Source organism: Rhinopithecus roxellana, chromosome 5 (genome assembly GCF_007565055.1).
Source record: "Rhinopithecus roxellana isolate Shanxi Qingling chromosome 5, ASM756505v1, whole genome shotgun sequence".
NCBI lineage: Eukaryota > Metazoa > Chordata > Mammalia > Primates > Cercopithecidae > Rhinopithecus > Rhinopithecus roxellana.
This window is the reverse complement of record NC_044553.1, coordinates 106629436-106643979: the sequence shown is the minus strand read 5'-3', so window position 1 is coordinate 106643979 and position 14544 is coordinate 106629436. Positions and strand designations below refer to the sequence as shown.

Here is a 14544-nt window from a genome sequence, read left to right as displayed (position 1 = left end):
GCCTGGAAACATGGGCAAAAGGCAAAAATCTCAAGGGCAGGTCATTGCAGATAGTTATGGGAGAAATCCTCTCCGTCCACAATCCCTCAGTTCCAGGATTACAGCACACAAGCCCAGGATGTTCAGCAGGCATGAGTGCAGCACAGTTCTGCAAGGCCTGCCACTTCTGGCTGATAAGGTACCTGGGAGGAGCTGAGAATCCTATGGCAACTAGACTCTTGCTTACCTTCATGTGCAGAGAAGTGAGGTCTCTGCAGCCTCACTTGGTTTGAAGCAGTGTCATGTGGGATAGAAAGTATTGGGTAAATCTTTGGCTGGTATGGCTGGCAGAGGCATGGCAGTCCACAGTGTCTATTCTGGTGATAAATCACTCTTCCCCTGGAAGAAGGGGCCCAGTGGAATCAGCCTTCAGCAGGAAGCTGCCTGGTACCTAGAGGTGTGATGCTTGGCGTGGGTCACTATGTTGGCAGTAGGACACTCAGCAGGCCCAGGAGTCAGGGTGGCCATGGAGAGCAGGAGTATGTGTTTTCAAGGCCATTTGGTGCCCTTTCCCCTGGCACCATGGCCAGTGTGTCCTTAAGTCTTTTGAGGAAGTACCAGGCTGCCTGGAGAAAGTGAATGATTGGGTATCCATAGAACAGCCCTTCCTGCTGCCTAGTTTGAAATATTCTCTTTTGCTGTAAAGGTCTCTGAAGAGCATGCATGTGGAATATGAGTATTTTCAGGCTCTGGTTCCATTTGGACCCATTGATATTGCTGTTTCTCAAACCTCTTTGTCACCTTGTTTCTTCCCGATTCCTCCTCATGCAGCTAGGCCCTTAACCATTCCCGCCGAGCTGTCAAATCCAGGCCACCTCTGCTGTGTGTGTGGCACCATGAGATGTTCCAGGGTTTGCCCACAGGGAGGATTTCCCTTTTCCATCGTCTGCCCGCCAACAAGATAGCTGGAGGGAAGTCGTGGCACTGAGGTGTGTGAGGGAAGCTGTGGAGAGTTTACTGTTGATGGAGTGTCCAGGATTTTCAGGGTGGGTAAGGCTGCTAAGGTCCAGTCTTGGAAGGCTTTATTGGTGATGCCAGAGCTCTGGACTTTGTCCTATGGCCTGAGAAGAGTTTTAAGTCCAGAAGGAAAATGATCAGATTTGCATTTTAGGTAGAATTTTTTCTGGCAGCAAGTCAGATTAGATTGTTTTAGTCCAGGGTAGAGCTGATGAAGGGTTAAGAGTTGGAGAAATTTAAAAAAGACCGAGGCACAAATATTGGCAAAACTGGGTGAATGGAAGAGGAAGAAGAGATTCTGGGGTGATGAGGGATGGTGGGTAGTGAGGCTGTTTTCTGAAACGGGGAAGGTGAACAGGAACAGGTGCCGTGAGGAGCAGAGAGAATTTGTTTAAAGCAGAAGCAAATGTGATGGTGACTTGTTGAAAGAATAATTAGCTGGAACCTTTGTCTGAGGGGGGAGTGAGGGTGTGTGCTTTCCCTCCTGAAGTGGTGCTTGGTGAGGAAGGGTGTGTTGGGAACCCCCTTCCCACAACTGCCTCATATCCAGACAACTAGGCTTGGGAGCTTCTGTCCGAGACGTGGTCCCTGGGAGGCCCGTCCTGGTCATATGCTCCTGATCCCTCTCAGGGCTGGGAGTTCTTCCCTGAAGCCAAGGATGGTTTGAGAGAATCACTTACAGCTGCCTGAAACAATTTCTTCAATCTTTAAAGGAACCCAAGCAGCTAGGTAGAAAGGGGGAAGGTTTCTATGAAAAGAATCGACAGCAGACAGAACTCCAAATGAAAACCAGAACACATTGTCCAAGTTAAATGCTCTGTGCCTCTGTGAACTGAAGAGACCTTGAGCTGTGCTGGCTTCCAAGGATGGCCACCCCTAATTTTTCCCAGACAGAAGAAAATGTCCTATCATTAAGGAGGAGTGCATTGTCCTCCCAAGCTACTCAGCCTCTGGTGCAGTGCTGGAGTTCTGCTCTGTGCCCACAACCTCCATCATCACAAAGACTTGTCAAGGAAGCCTTCAGATAACCCCTTTGTCCAAACGTTTCAACTCAACTTCTTCCCCTGCTCTCTGAAGGAAACGATTAACCACACACTGATAAATTATCATGAAGTGAGTCTGGCCATCTCAACAAGTGACAGTTAGCTAGCACAGAGGAACTTGGCCTTGAGGGCTCCCAAGGTGTGTGCTGAGGGGACAGCCAGGCTGAGTATTCCTGACTTCCCAGAGCAACCACCCACAGCCCTGTAGGGGAATGGTAATCAAGCACTATAACTAGGCTAGAGAAAGGAACACCAGTGTGGACATTTTCATCTAAGAACACTTTATATATAGTTCCCTCTCTACCCCCCAGAAAGAAAATAGATGCCTTGGTCTTAACTGCTCCATTATAAGGACTATTTCCCAACCACAGTCCAAAAAGTATTATTACAGGGCAATTTTCTGCTCTTTAGATAGGCTGTCCAAAAATAGTAGAAGCTGTGTTTTCTCAGAAGTAAACTGGGACTCGTCTGTCCATCCACTGGAGAGGATATAAAACCCCAGCCTACTGAAGGAAATTGAAAAGGGACTTGCATATTCTGATAAAAGGAAGAGCTTATGAAAGGAGACAGAAGGAGGAACAAATATAAGAATGAGCCAGAGGTTAAAGTTTAGATTCTTTGTGACATTTGACCTCGAGTTGTCACTGTTCTAAATTTGGTTCCATCTTATTCGTTACAGACAGAAGGAAACACATTCTGCCCTTAACGGGGAGCGACCCAGGATGGTGTTGCCAGTGCACTGTGGTTGATCTGGCCAAACCCTGATACATGCATGGCATTTACTTTTGACCCATTTCAGTGATTTCATCTGTAATTCAAATTTGTCCCTGTATAGTCACTTTATTTACTCAGTGTCATTGTAAGAACATTGTTTTATCTCCTTCCTTTCTGGGTCCTGATTTCACAGCTAATTTTTAAAAAGGAGGATATTAATAATTATTTTGACATGTTTTAGGTAGAATGCTTTTGGCTGCGAGTAACAGGTAACCTAATCACAGTGCTTAAATAGATGGGGTAATTTCTTCTCATGTGAAGGAGAAGTCCTGAGGCAGATGGTTGCTGGTACAGTGGCTCCATGATGTTGGGTCTGACGGATCTGCATGGATTTCATTTGTTTCTTTTTTCTTTTATTGGCCTTTCCTTTATGGTGATAAGATGACTTTTCAAGCTCTACCCGTCACACCTGCATTCTTGGCGAGAGGGAGGAGGAAGAGGCTGGTACCACAGCAACCCCCCTGGCAGATTTCTTGGGCCCCATTGTCAATACTGGATCCCTGGCCCATTCCCCTACCCCACCAAAAACCAGGGAAACGGGTTTCCATGATTGGCTTAAACTAGCTTTCATTCTCTAGCACCTAGGAAATTTCCTGCTCCAGAAAAACTTGAGATTCTTTTAAGCTAAGGGAAAAGAAACAGATTTTAAATAAGCAAACAGTAGTGTTTGCCGCAGGTCTTCAATGGCTAAGGCCAAAAAAGCCACAAATGAAATCAAACAGTAATGGTCTCATTTTCTATCATGATAATGATTTTGTTTAAAATTATTACCACAATTTTAATAAGTACCAAAAAATGACCTTAATGAAGATGTGAGAATTTGGCAATACATTTTGGAAACCTTTGTGGTTTCAGTATCCTTTGATCCATGGATTTCATTGACAAGAATTTATTCTAAGGAAACAATTGTAACTGGGTATAAAGATTTCACTACAAAGATTGCAACCTCATTTATAACAGAAAAAAAAGCCCTAACATCCAGTAGTAGGAAATTAGTTAAACTGCGGTGTATCCTTCAGGATAATATGTAGCGATCAAGATGTGTAGTAGAGGCTGGGTGTGGTGGCTCACGCCTGTAATCCTAGCACTTTGGGAGACCGAGGCAGGTGGATCACCTGAGGTCAATAGTTCGAGACCAGCCTGGCCAACATTGTGAAACCCTGTCTCCACTAAAAATACAAAAATTAGCCAGGTGTGGGTGGCAGGCACCTGTAATCCCAGTTACTCAGGAGGCTGCAACAGGATCACTTGAACCCGGGAGGCAGAAGTTGCAGTGAACAAGATCACGCCACTGCACTCCAGCCTGGGCGACAGAGTGAGACTCTGTCTCAAAAAAGAAAAGGTGTAGTAGAAGATCATATAATTGCATGGAAGTATTATTATCGTATTGTTTATTTCAAAAGAGGCCATAAAATGAGATATATAATCTGTTTTAAAAGAAATGTAGGTAATGAATGCATATATACAGACAAATATATCAGAAGGTTATGTGGTTCTTATCTTGGATGATGGTGTTACAGGCCAGGGGAGCTCATAAACTGGGGCTCCACCTGGGAAGGTTCTTGGCTTTGCCCAGGAGGGAACTGAGGGGTGAGTTGGTGGTAGAAGAAAATAGTTTTATTGAGGTGGCAATGTTACAGCTCTGTGGCTGCTCCTGCAGAGCAGGGCTACCCTGTAGGCAGTGTGTCGAGACTAGCAGCTATGGGGCAGTTCTGTGGTCACATTTTTACCTACTTTTAATTACTTGCAAATTAAGGGGCAGGTTATTCAAACATTTCCAAAAAAAGGGTGGTAACTTCTAGGTCATTGCCAGGGAATGGGTAAACTGTCATGGCTCTGGTGAGCGCATTAGCCAGTCTTTAGTCTGGTCCAGAGTTAAGTCCTGCTTCCTACCTCAATGGGACCGTAGGTCTAAATATATATATATATATATATATAGCTGGGCACAGTGGCTCATGCCTGTAATCCCAGCACTTTGGGAGGCCAAGACAGGCGAATCACCTGAGGTCAGGAGTTGAGACTAGCCTGGCCAACATGGTGAAGCCCTGTCTCTACTAAAAATACAAAATCAGCCGGGCATGGTGGGGCATGCCTGTAATCTCAGCTACTCAGTAGGAGGCTGAGGCAGGAGAATCACCTGAGCCCGGGAGGTGGAGGTTGCAGTTAGCCGAGATTGTGCCACTGCACTCCAGCCTGGGCGATAGAGCAAGATTCAGTCTCAAAAGGAAAAAAAAAAAAAAAAAAAAAAAAAAAAAATATATATATATATATATATATATATATATATATATATTATAAATAAGTTATATATGTAACTTATGTAACTTAAAAGTTAAAAAATATGTATTTTTCCAGATCATCTTCCTCCTTCCACCCTCCACCCTCCAATAGGCCTCTGTGTGTGTTGTTCCTCTCTATATGTCCATGTGTTCTCATCATTTAGCTCCTACTTACAAGTGACAAACGGGATCTAATTAACCTAAAGAGATTCTGTACAGCAGAAGAGACTATCAACAGAATAAACAGACAACCTACAGAATGGGAGAACATTTTTGCAAACTATGCATCTGGCAAAGGTCTAATATCCAGCATCTATAAGGAACTTAAATTTACAACAACAACAACAACAAAACAAAACACATTAAAAAGTGGGCAAAGGACATGAACAGACACTTTTCAAAAGAAGACATACATGCAGCCAACAATCATATGAAAAAAAAATTTTTTCTAAGTTGTATTTTCCAAATTTACAAGCTTTTTTTTTTTTTTTTTTAAGAATAAGGGGGAAATATTAGAAAATGCAAGACTTGGAGGGAGGCGATTTTTCACCAAAGGACAATTACTAGGTGGCTCTCATGACTGGCGCTTCTGCTAGTTGGAGGCTTTGAAAGGAAGTTTCTCTCTGTAATTCTCCTAGGACCCACTGGGTTGTTTCCAGTGTTCATATTTGTAGACAATGCTGGAACTAACATCTTGGTATTGAGGGCCTATTTTTCCCCCATATTCCCGATTATTTTTGCAGAATCGTTTCCCAGAAGCGGTATCACTGGGTCAGTAGGCTGTTGTTTCCCTTCTGGTTTAGTTTTTTTTTTTTTTTTTTTTTTCCTTTTATATTCAAAAGCTTTAAATTGTTATGTAGTGAAGTCTGTCACTTTTGTGGGTTTTTAAGAAATTTCTTCCAAGTTTAGAAAATTGTCCACCCACCTCTCAAGCAGAAGCTTGATACATGCTCAGTTCTGTTTGCATCCAGATTTTTTTTTCACTAACGAGACATATTTCCAAATAGTTTCTCAGTGGGGCTGCACCAGTACACAACACTACCAGAAATACCTTGCCAGCACAGGGAATCTAATTGTCTTCATGGTTTGCTCATTTCACAGGCAAACAATGGTACCTCATTATTTTGATTTGCATTTCCAACAAGGCTGAATAGTCTTTTCTATAAGTAGTTATTGCATTTTTTATTCCTGGATTTTGCCATTTATCTATTGGGCTTTTCATACTTTTCAATTTGTACAAACTCTTGCCATACTAAAGAAAATAGCCCTTTTTCTGTTGTACTAACCTAGCTATAGATATTTTCCCAAGGCTGTTGTTTTCCTTCTGGTTTAGTTTTTTTTTTTTTTCCTTTTATATTCAAAAGCTTTAAATTGTTATGTAGTGAAGTCTGTCACTTTTGTGGGTTTTTAAGAAATTTCTTCCAAGTTTAGAAAATTATCCACCCACCTCTCAAGCAGAAGCTTGATACATGCTCAGTTCTGTTTGCATCCAGATTTTTTTTTCTTCAAGAGCATCCTGATTTTTTGAAGTTTTATTTTCTTTTTCTTGCCCCTTTAACTCATCAGTAATTTATCATGCTACAGGTTTGTGGGATTTAAATTCATTTATCTCAGTTTACTAAAGTTATCTCAATTATATGTTGAATAATCTTCCTCATTAATCTCTGATTCCCCCTTAGTCATAAGCTAATTTTTTATATAAAAGGTGAGGCCCATTTCTCATCCGTTTGTTCTGTTCCATCATGCATCTACTAATACCACACCTTTAAAAATGATTATTTATTTAAAATGTATCTGATAGGATATATTAGTCCATTTTCACACTGCTGATAAAGATATACTCAAGACTGGGCAATTTACAAAAGAAAGAGACTTATTGGATTTACAGTTCCACTTGGCTGGGAAGGCCTCACCATCATGGCGGAAGGTGAAAGGCACATCTCACATGGCAGGAGTTGAGAGAAGAGAGCTTATGTGGGGAAACTCATTTTTAAAACCATCAGATCTCCTGAGACTTATTCCCTATCATAAGAACAGCACAGGAGAGACCCGCCCCGATGATTCAATTACCTCCCACCAGGTTCTTCCCATGACATATGGGAATTGTGGGAGTTACAATTCAAGATGAGATTTGGGCGGGGACACAGAGCCAAACCATATCTTTCAATTCCCCCCCAAATCTCATGTCATCACATTTCAAAACCAGTCATGCCTTCCCAACAGTCCCCCAAGGTCTTAACTCATTTCAGCATTAACTCAGAAGTCCACAGTCCAGTCTCATCTGAGACAAGGCAAGTCCCTTCTGCCTATGAGCCAGTAAAATAAATAACAAGTTACTTCCTAGGTACAATGGGGGTACAGGCATTGGGTAAATACACCTGCTCCAAATGGGAGAAATTGACCAAAACAAAGGGGCTACAAGCCCCATGCAAGTCCAAAATCCATCAGGGCAGTCAAATCTTAAAGTTCCAAAATGGTCTCCTTTGACTCCATGTCTCACATCCAGGTCATGCTGATGAAAGAGGTGAACTCCCACAGTCTTGGGCAGCTCTGCCCCTGTGGCTTTGCAGGGTACAGCCTCTCTCCTGGCTGCTTTCATGGGCTGGCATTGAGTGTTTGTGGCTTTATCCAGATGCATGGTGCAAACTGTTGGTTGATCTACCATTCTGGGGTCTGGAGAACAGTGGCCCTCTTATCACAGCCCCACTAGGCAGTGCCCCAGTGGGGACTCTGGGGTTGGCTTTGACCCCACATTTCCCTTCTGCACTGCCCTAGCAGAGGTTCTCCATGAGAGTCCCGCCCCTGCAGCAAACTTCTGCCTGGACATCCAGACGTTTCCATACATCCTGTGAAATAGGCAGAGGTTAGCAAACCTCAATTCTTGACTTCCGTGCACCTACAGGCCCAACACCACGTGGAAGCTGTCAAGGCTTTGGGCTTGCACCTTTGAAGCCATGGCCCAAGCTGTCCGTTGACCCCTCCTAGTCACAGCTGGAGCAGCTGGGACGCAGGTCATCAAGTGTGTAAACTGCACACAGCATAGGAATCCTGCCAAAGCTTGGGGACACAGCCAAACCATATCATAGGGCTTATCCTACCTCATTCTATTTTAAGCTTATTGTCTGAAATTTTCTCTTTAATTCTCACCTGTTTGAATGTAAACAAAATCTTTTTGTTAGATAGACTTGGAGCTCCTTTGAAGACAGGACCAAGTCTTTTACATGATTTTTTTTTTTTTTTTCCTAAAGTGGGCAGGGCTGTGCAAGCCTAGAACTTGTTCATTCACTGAACAAACTTATTTGTACATCCCTGCTTTCTACCAGGTATGGGAGGAGGGTGCAAAGAGGAAAGATGTAGACCCTGCCACAAAGGAGTTCGTGATAATGATGTTTTTCCTTAAGAGGTCCCCAAAAAGAAAAGGTGAGGGAGGCTTTGTTCATCCCTGCTGGACCTCACGTTTTAAGCAACAGGTAATGTGATTTTCCTCTGCCAGCGATGCAATAGTTAAATAGGAAGCCTCCCCAGCAGTGGCTTTATTGACAGGGCCTGCAACACAGGCCAGAACAGAAAGACTGACTTTTTCTGCTTACCATAGGGTGTGGGTGCACCTACATCTATTGTCTAGCAAGGTTTCCTAAAGCAGACCACTGTTGTCGGCATTGTGAAGATACTCAGAGGATAGCCTGCGCTCAGAAATAAATGAGTTCTCAATAAAACCTGCAGAATTGTTGGTAGCCTTGCGACTTGCTAGTTTTGTTTTGTCTGCAGCCATATTTGGCTCTTACTTTGTAATACATACCAGCACTATCACAGGCTGTTCTCTGTTCGAACAATGAATTTGCTAATTAAAATTGGCCACCTTGTCAGTGACAATAAGCTAGTGAGTGATATGATTGTCCCAGGACTTGAAGAATTGTTTTATTATGGAACTATTAAGATATTAATGAAAAGTAGAGGGCATAGTATAATGAACACCCATATACACATGACCTAGATTTAACAGTTGTTAACATTTTATCACATATCTTCATCTCTTTTATTGTTGAAGTACTTTAAACTGTAAGCATCAAGACATTTCATATGTAAATACTTAGTATTCATCTAGAGAAAAATGACATTAAAAGGTTTTGGCTCTTTTCAGTATGGATTGTGAAGTTTTCCATGGATTTCTTTTGTGGTATAGCCAAATTTCATTTGCCATTTTTGTATTAGTTTGTTTTTAATACATCGTCATCAAACTAGGTTCAGTAGCTTAGATATTGGTTCAGATCTGACCTTGCCCAGGGCTGTTTACTGGAATATACATCCTTATATTCATTGAATAGCAAATAAAATTCTTCTGGATTTATACAGAATGTATGGGCCTAAAATTGATGCAAAATAAATAAAGGTGGGTTCTGAATACCAGCCATGAATGAGGTTAATAAAAGCCTTAATAACTATTCTTCATGTTCAGTTTGCAGAGAAATTCCAGGAGGTGAAAGAAGCTGCCAAGATAGCCAAAGACAAGACGCAGGAGAAAATCGAGACCTCAAGTGATCATTCCCAAGTAAGACATTTGTCCATGAAGTAAATCTCAGTGGGGTTGGTGATGGGGACTCTGTGTTCCTTGTCACTTCTGGCCAGAAATAGGGAATTTTGAGAGTAGGTCATTTTGAAGGCTTTTTCAATGATTAGCCTGATCACAGTGACATGTTTTTATGAGACTCTTGAATTTTTTAGGATGTGGTACTGTATTTCTGACAGAAAATGGTTGATGAGATTCGAGTTAATGTATATCCTGGCCCCGGAGAGACATTCTGTGGTCATTGTGTTTAAATGCCAGTGGCCAGATAGCATGTCTCCTGGCTGTGCTGGGAGGAGGTGAGTTTCTATGTAGGGTACCTTGTGCCCACAAGAGAGAGACTTGATGTCAGATAGCCCTTGTGTTCATCTCCGGTTTTAACAGAGGTCAGGTGTAAGATGGTATTCCAACAGTTCTGTCTTAACAGAGGAGATCTGGCTTGACCAGGAATTGAATAGTCTGTCTAAAGTGTGATGATTGACTGAAAAGGACCTATTTTAACCTGAAATGAACACACCAGGTTCTCCAGACCCGCTTTCCTGATGTCTAGATTAGTATATGTGGTGGTGGGGAAGTCTTGACCTAGTGACAGGGTTATATGTAGAAAGCCAGGGAAAGGGAGACGTCGGGAGAGAAGACTTAGGGGCAGGAGTAAGTGTGATGTACTAGCAAGGTAGCCGGGAGTCTGCCTGGTGGCAGCTGAGGCGTGCTGTGGGAGGCATGGGGATGTGCTTGGAGAAACTGTGAAGACCTAGAATTCTTCATTAATGGGTAATTTATTATTTATTAGCTATTTGTTTAATTATTCTTGGGTAGTTGGTGGACACTGGAAGTGTTTTGTGATTGTTGATTTGAATATCACCTGAGAGGGTCAGCTTGCTTGCAGATGGTAAGGCAGGCACAGAGGGACTGAGGGCAGAAAGATTGTTCAGGGGACTGTGAAGGAGAGAATGGCTGGGTCAGGAAAGCCCAGGGAGGGGGTCGCAAATGAGGACAGGGTGCAGGAAGAGAACCAGGAGGCCTGGGCATCTTGAGCAGTGAAGATCGATGCTCTAGACTTGACCATCAGCCTCACAGGGGCAGTAGCTGCAGCCTCAGGTGCACAAAGAAGCAGTGGAGAGAGGAGGGCAGATGCTGGAGCCCTAGGAAATAGGCCCAGTTATGAAATGGGAGCCAGCAAAGAAGACAGGAAGGGAGAAATTCCAGCATCGCTGAACCCCAGGAGGGAGTACGCCCAACATATTGGTGCTCAGAGGAGGGAAGAGAATGCCAAGAGGGACCCTGGGTTTGTTAGCGCTGTGGCTGACCCTTGGGACAGGAGATTTGGTGACTCAGGATGTTTCACAAAGGCAGAACCTATGTCTACCTTGAGTTATCTTTCCAATACCTTGTTCTGGCCTCATCATACAAAATATACCCACATGGACTTATGGAAATGCATGTGAATTCAATTGCAGGTAGACAGGAACTTTCCTGAATCTTTCTAAATAATCTAAGATCTAAGTGATATCGTTAATTTTGTATGCTAATTACTTGATTAATCTCTGAGGATCTGTGAAATTCAGCATCTGAAATGGTCCATAATCTAGAAAGTTTCTAATATACTATCTTTTTCAGAATACCACATAGTACAGTGATATCTTTGAGTTTAATATCTGAATTTCTCTATATTTTGTTTTAATATTTGCTCCCTCTCAAAAGTTTGTTTTATTTATTTGAGACAGGGTCTTGCTATGCTTCCCAGTCTGGCCTCGAGCCCCTGGGCTTGAGTAGTCCTCCTGCCTTGACCTCCCAGGTAGCTGGGACTACAGGCATAAGTATTTTAAATCTTAAAAATACATGTATACCTAATAAGATGTTATTTAATGTATATGCATTATTTAGGAATGACTTTTTGTTTCTAAGCTTTAGCTTTATTTACCCTTCCTGATATTTCCCCGGGTATAGAGGTTATTGTATGTATTTTTTTAAGGCTGGGTACAGTAGCTCACACCTGTAATCTCAGCGCTTTGGGAAGCTGAGGCCAGTGGACCTGAGCTCATGAGACCAGCCTGGGCAACATGGTGAAACCCCATCTCTATTTAAAAAAAAAAAAGGAGGCCGGGCGCGGTGGCTCAAGCCTGTAATCCCAGCACTTTGGGAGGCCGAGACGGGCGGATCACGAGGTCAGGAGATCGAGACCATCCTGACTAACACAGTGAAACCCCGTCTCTACTAAAAAAAATACAAAAATCTAGCCGGGCGAGGTGGCAGGCGCCTGTAGTCCCAGCTACTCGGGAGGCTGAGGCAGGAGAATGGCGTAAACCCGGGAGGCGGAGCTTGCAGTGAGCTGAGATCCGGCCACTGCACTCCAGCCCGCGCGACAGAGAGAGACTCCGTCTCAAAAAAAAAAAAAAAAAAAAGGAAAGACTATTTTTTTTTGTTTTTTTTGTTTATTTTTAAGACAGAGACTCACTCTGTTGCCCAGGCTAGAGTGCAGTGGCATGATCTCAGCTTGCTGCAACCTCTGCTTACTTCAACCTCTGCCTCCCAGGTTTCTCCTGCCTCAGCCTCTCGAGTAGCTGGGATTACAGGCATGCGCCACCATGCCCGGCTAATTTTTTTGTATTTAATAGAGACGGAGTTTCACCATGTTGGCCAGGCTGATCTCAAACTCCTGACCTCAGATGATCTGCTTGCCTTGGCCTCCCATAGTGCTAGGATTACAGGCGTGAGCCACTGCACCCGGCCCTTGTATGCTTTTTAAAATTAGTAATCACACAATTACTTGGTTTCCTGAATCTCTTAGAGTATGAACACTAAGTTTTCTGAATAGTTGGATATTTAAACAGCCTAATTACAAAAACACTTAATGTGGGACTGTTTTGTGACTATAAATGTAATACATGTTTATTGTATAAAGGAAAAATATACCATACTATAAAGAAGGAAATAAAAATCGTCTACCTTCTCACCACGTGAAGATATTTTGTTACTGTTTTGGTGTGTATCTTTCTAACATAGATTTCCAGCATATATTTTATATTATACCTTTCAACTTTATGTCATGATTGTTCCTTTTCAAAACTGTTTTAATGACTGGACAGCATTCTAGTGTTTGTATCACAGCTTATTCGGTTAACCTTCTATAATTCAGGACATCTGCATTTCTAATTTTTCACTAATATGAATAACACTGTGATGAACATTCTTGCATATCTTTGTGGATTTGGTGGTTTCTGCATAGCTTCTTGAAATGGAGATATTGGGTTAAAGGTATGGATGTTTTTAAAGCTTTTGATGCATACCACAAACTTAGCCTGCAGAAATATACCATTCTAACTCCCACCTGCAGTGAATAAGGCTTTTTCTTCCCACACCCTCATTAGTAAAGCTTTGTTAATTTGACAGATGAAAAGTCCTTCCTTCCTCCCTTCCTTCCTTCCTCCCTTCCTCTCTCTTTCTCCCTTTCTCTCTCTCTCTCTCCTATTTTCTATCTTTCTTTCTTTTTTTTTTTTTAAATTTTTTATTTTTTATTATACTTTAAGTTCTAGGGTACATGTGCATAACGTGCAGGTTTGTTACATATGTATATTTGTGCCATGTTGGTGTGCTGCACCCATCAACTCGTCAGCACCCATCAATTCATCATTTATATCATGTATAACTCCCCAATGCAATCCCTCCCCCCTCCCCCCTCCCCATGATAGGCCCTGGTGTGTGATGTTCCCCTTCCCGAGTCCAAGTGATCTCATTGTTCAGTTCCCACCTATGAGTGAGAACATGCGGTGTTTGGTTTTCTCTTCTTGTGATAGTTTGCTAAGAATGATGGTTTCCATCTGCATCCATGTCCCTACAAAGGACGCAAACTCATCCTTTTTTATGGCTGCATAGTATTCCATGGTGTATATGTGCCACATTTTCTTAATCCAGTCTGTCACAGATGGACATTTGGGTTGATTCCAAGTCTTTGCTATTGTGAATAGTGCTGCAATAAACATACGTGTGCATGTGTCTTTGTAGTAGAATAATTTATAATCCTTTGGGTATATACCCAGTAGTGGGATGGCTGGGTCATATGGTACTTCTAGTTCTAGATCCTTGAGGAATTGCCATACTGTTTTCCATAATGGTTGAACTAGTTTACAATCCCACCAACAGTGTAAAAGTGTTCCTATTTCTCCACATCCTCTCCAACAACTGTTGTTTCCTGATTTTTTAATGATTGCCATTCTAACTGGTGTGAGATGGTATCTCATTGTGGTTTTGATTTGCATTTCTCTGATGGCCAGTGATGATGAGCATTTTTTCATGTGTCTGTTGGCTGTATGAATGTCTTCTTTTGAGAAATGTCTGTTCATATCCTTTGCCCACTTTTTGATGGGGTTGTTTGTTTTTTTCTTATATATTTGTTTGAGTTCTTTGTAGATTCTGGATATTAGCCCTTTGTCAGATGAGTAGATTGCAAATATTTTCTCCCATTCTGTAGGTTGCCTGTTCACTCTGATGGTAGTTTCTTTTGCTGTGCAGAAGCTCTTTAGTTTAATTAGATCCCATTTGTCAATTTTGGCTTTTGCTGCCGTTGCTTTTGGTGTTTTAGACATGAAGTCCTTGCCCATGCCTATGTCCTGAATGGTACTACCTAGATTTTCTTCTAGGGTTTTTATGGTATTAGGTCTAACATTTAAGTCTCTAATCCATCTTGAATTAATCTTCATATAAGGAGTAAGGAAAGGATCCAGTTTCAGCTTTCTACTTATGGCTAGCCAATTTTCCCAGCACCATTTATTAAATAGGGAATCCTTTCCCCATTTCTTGTTTCTCTCAGGTTTGTCAAAGATCAGATGGCTGTAGATGTGTGGTATTATTTCTGAGGACTCTGTTCTGTTCCATTGGTCTATATCTCTGT

General features: G+C 42.2%; 1 protein-coding gene across 3 annotated transcripts in view; it reads left to right on the top strand.

Moving 5' to 3' along the window:
- The window catches only part of HOMER2 (homer scaffold protein 2), a 143588-nt gene that overhangs the window by 113713 nt on the left and 15331 nt on the right, over positions 1-14544 (top strand). For all 3 annotated transcript variants that reach the window (XM_030931673.1, XM_010360831.2, XM_030931672.1), the window contains exon 4: positions 9549-9641. In XM_030931673.1, the coding sequence (XP_030787533.1) occupies positions 9549-9641 (93 nt within the window). The remainder of the gene's footprint in view (positions 1-9548; positions 9642-14544) is intronic.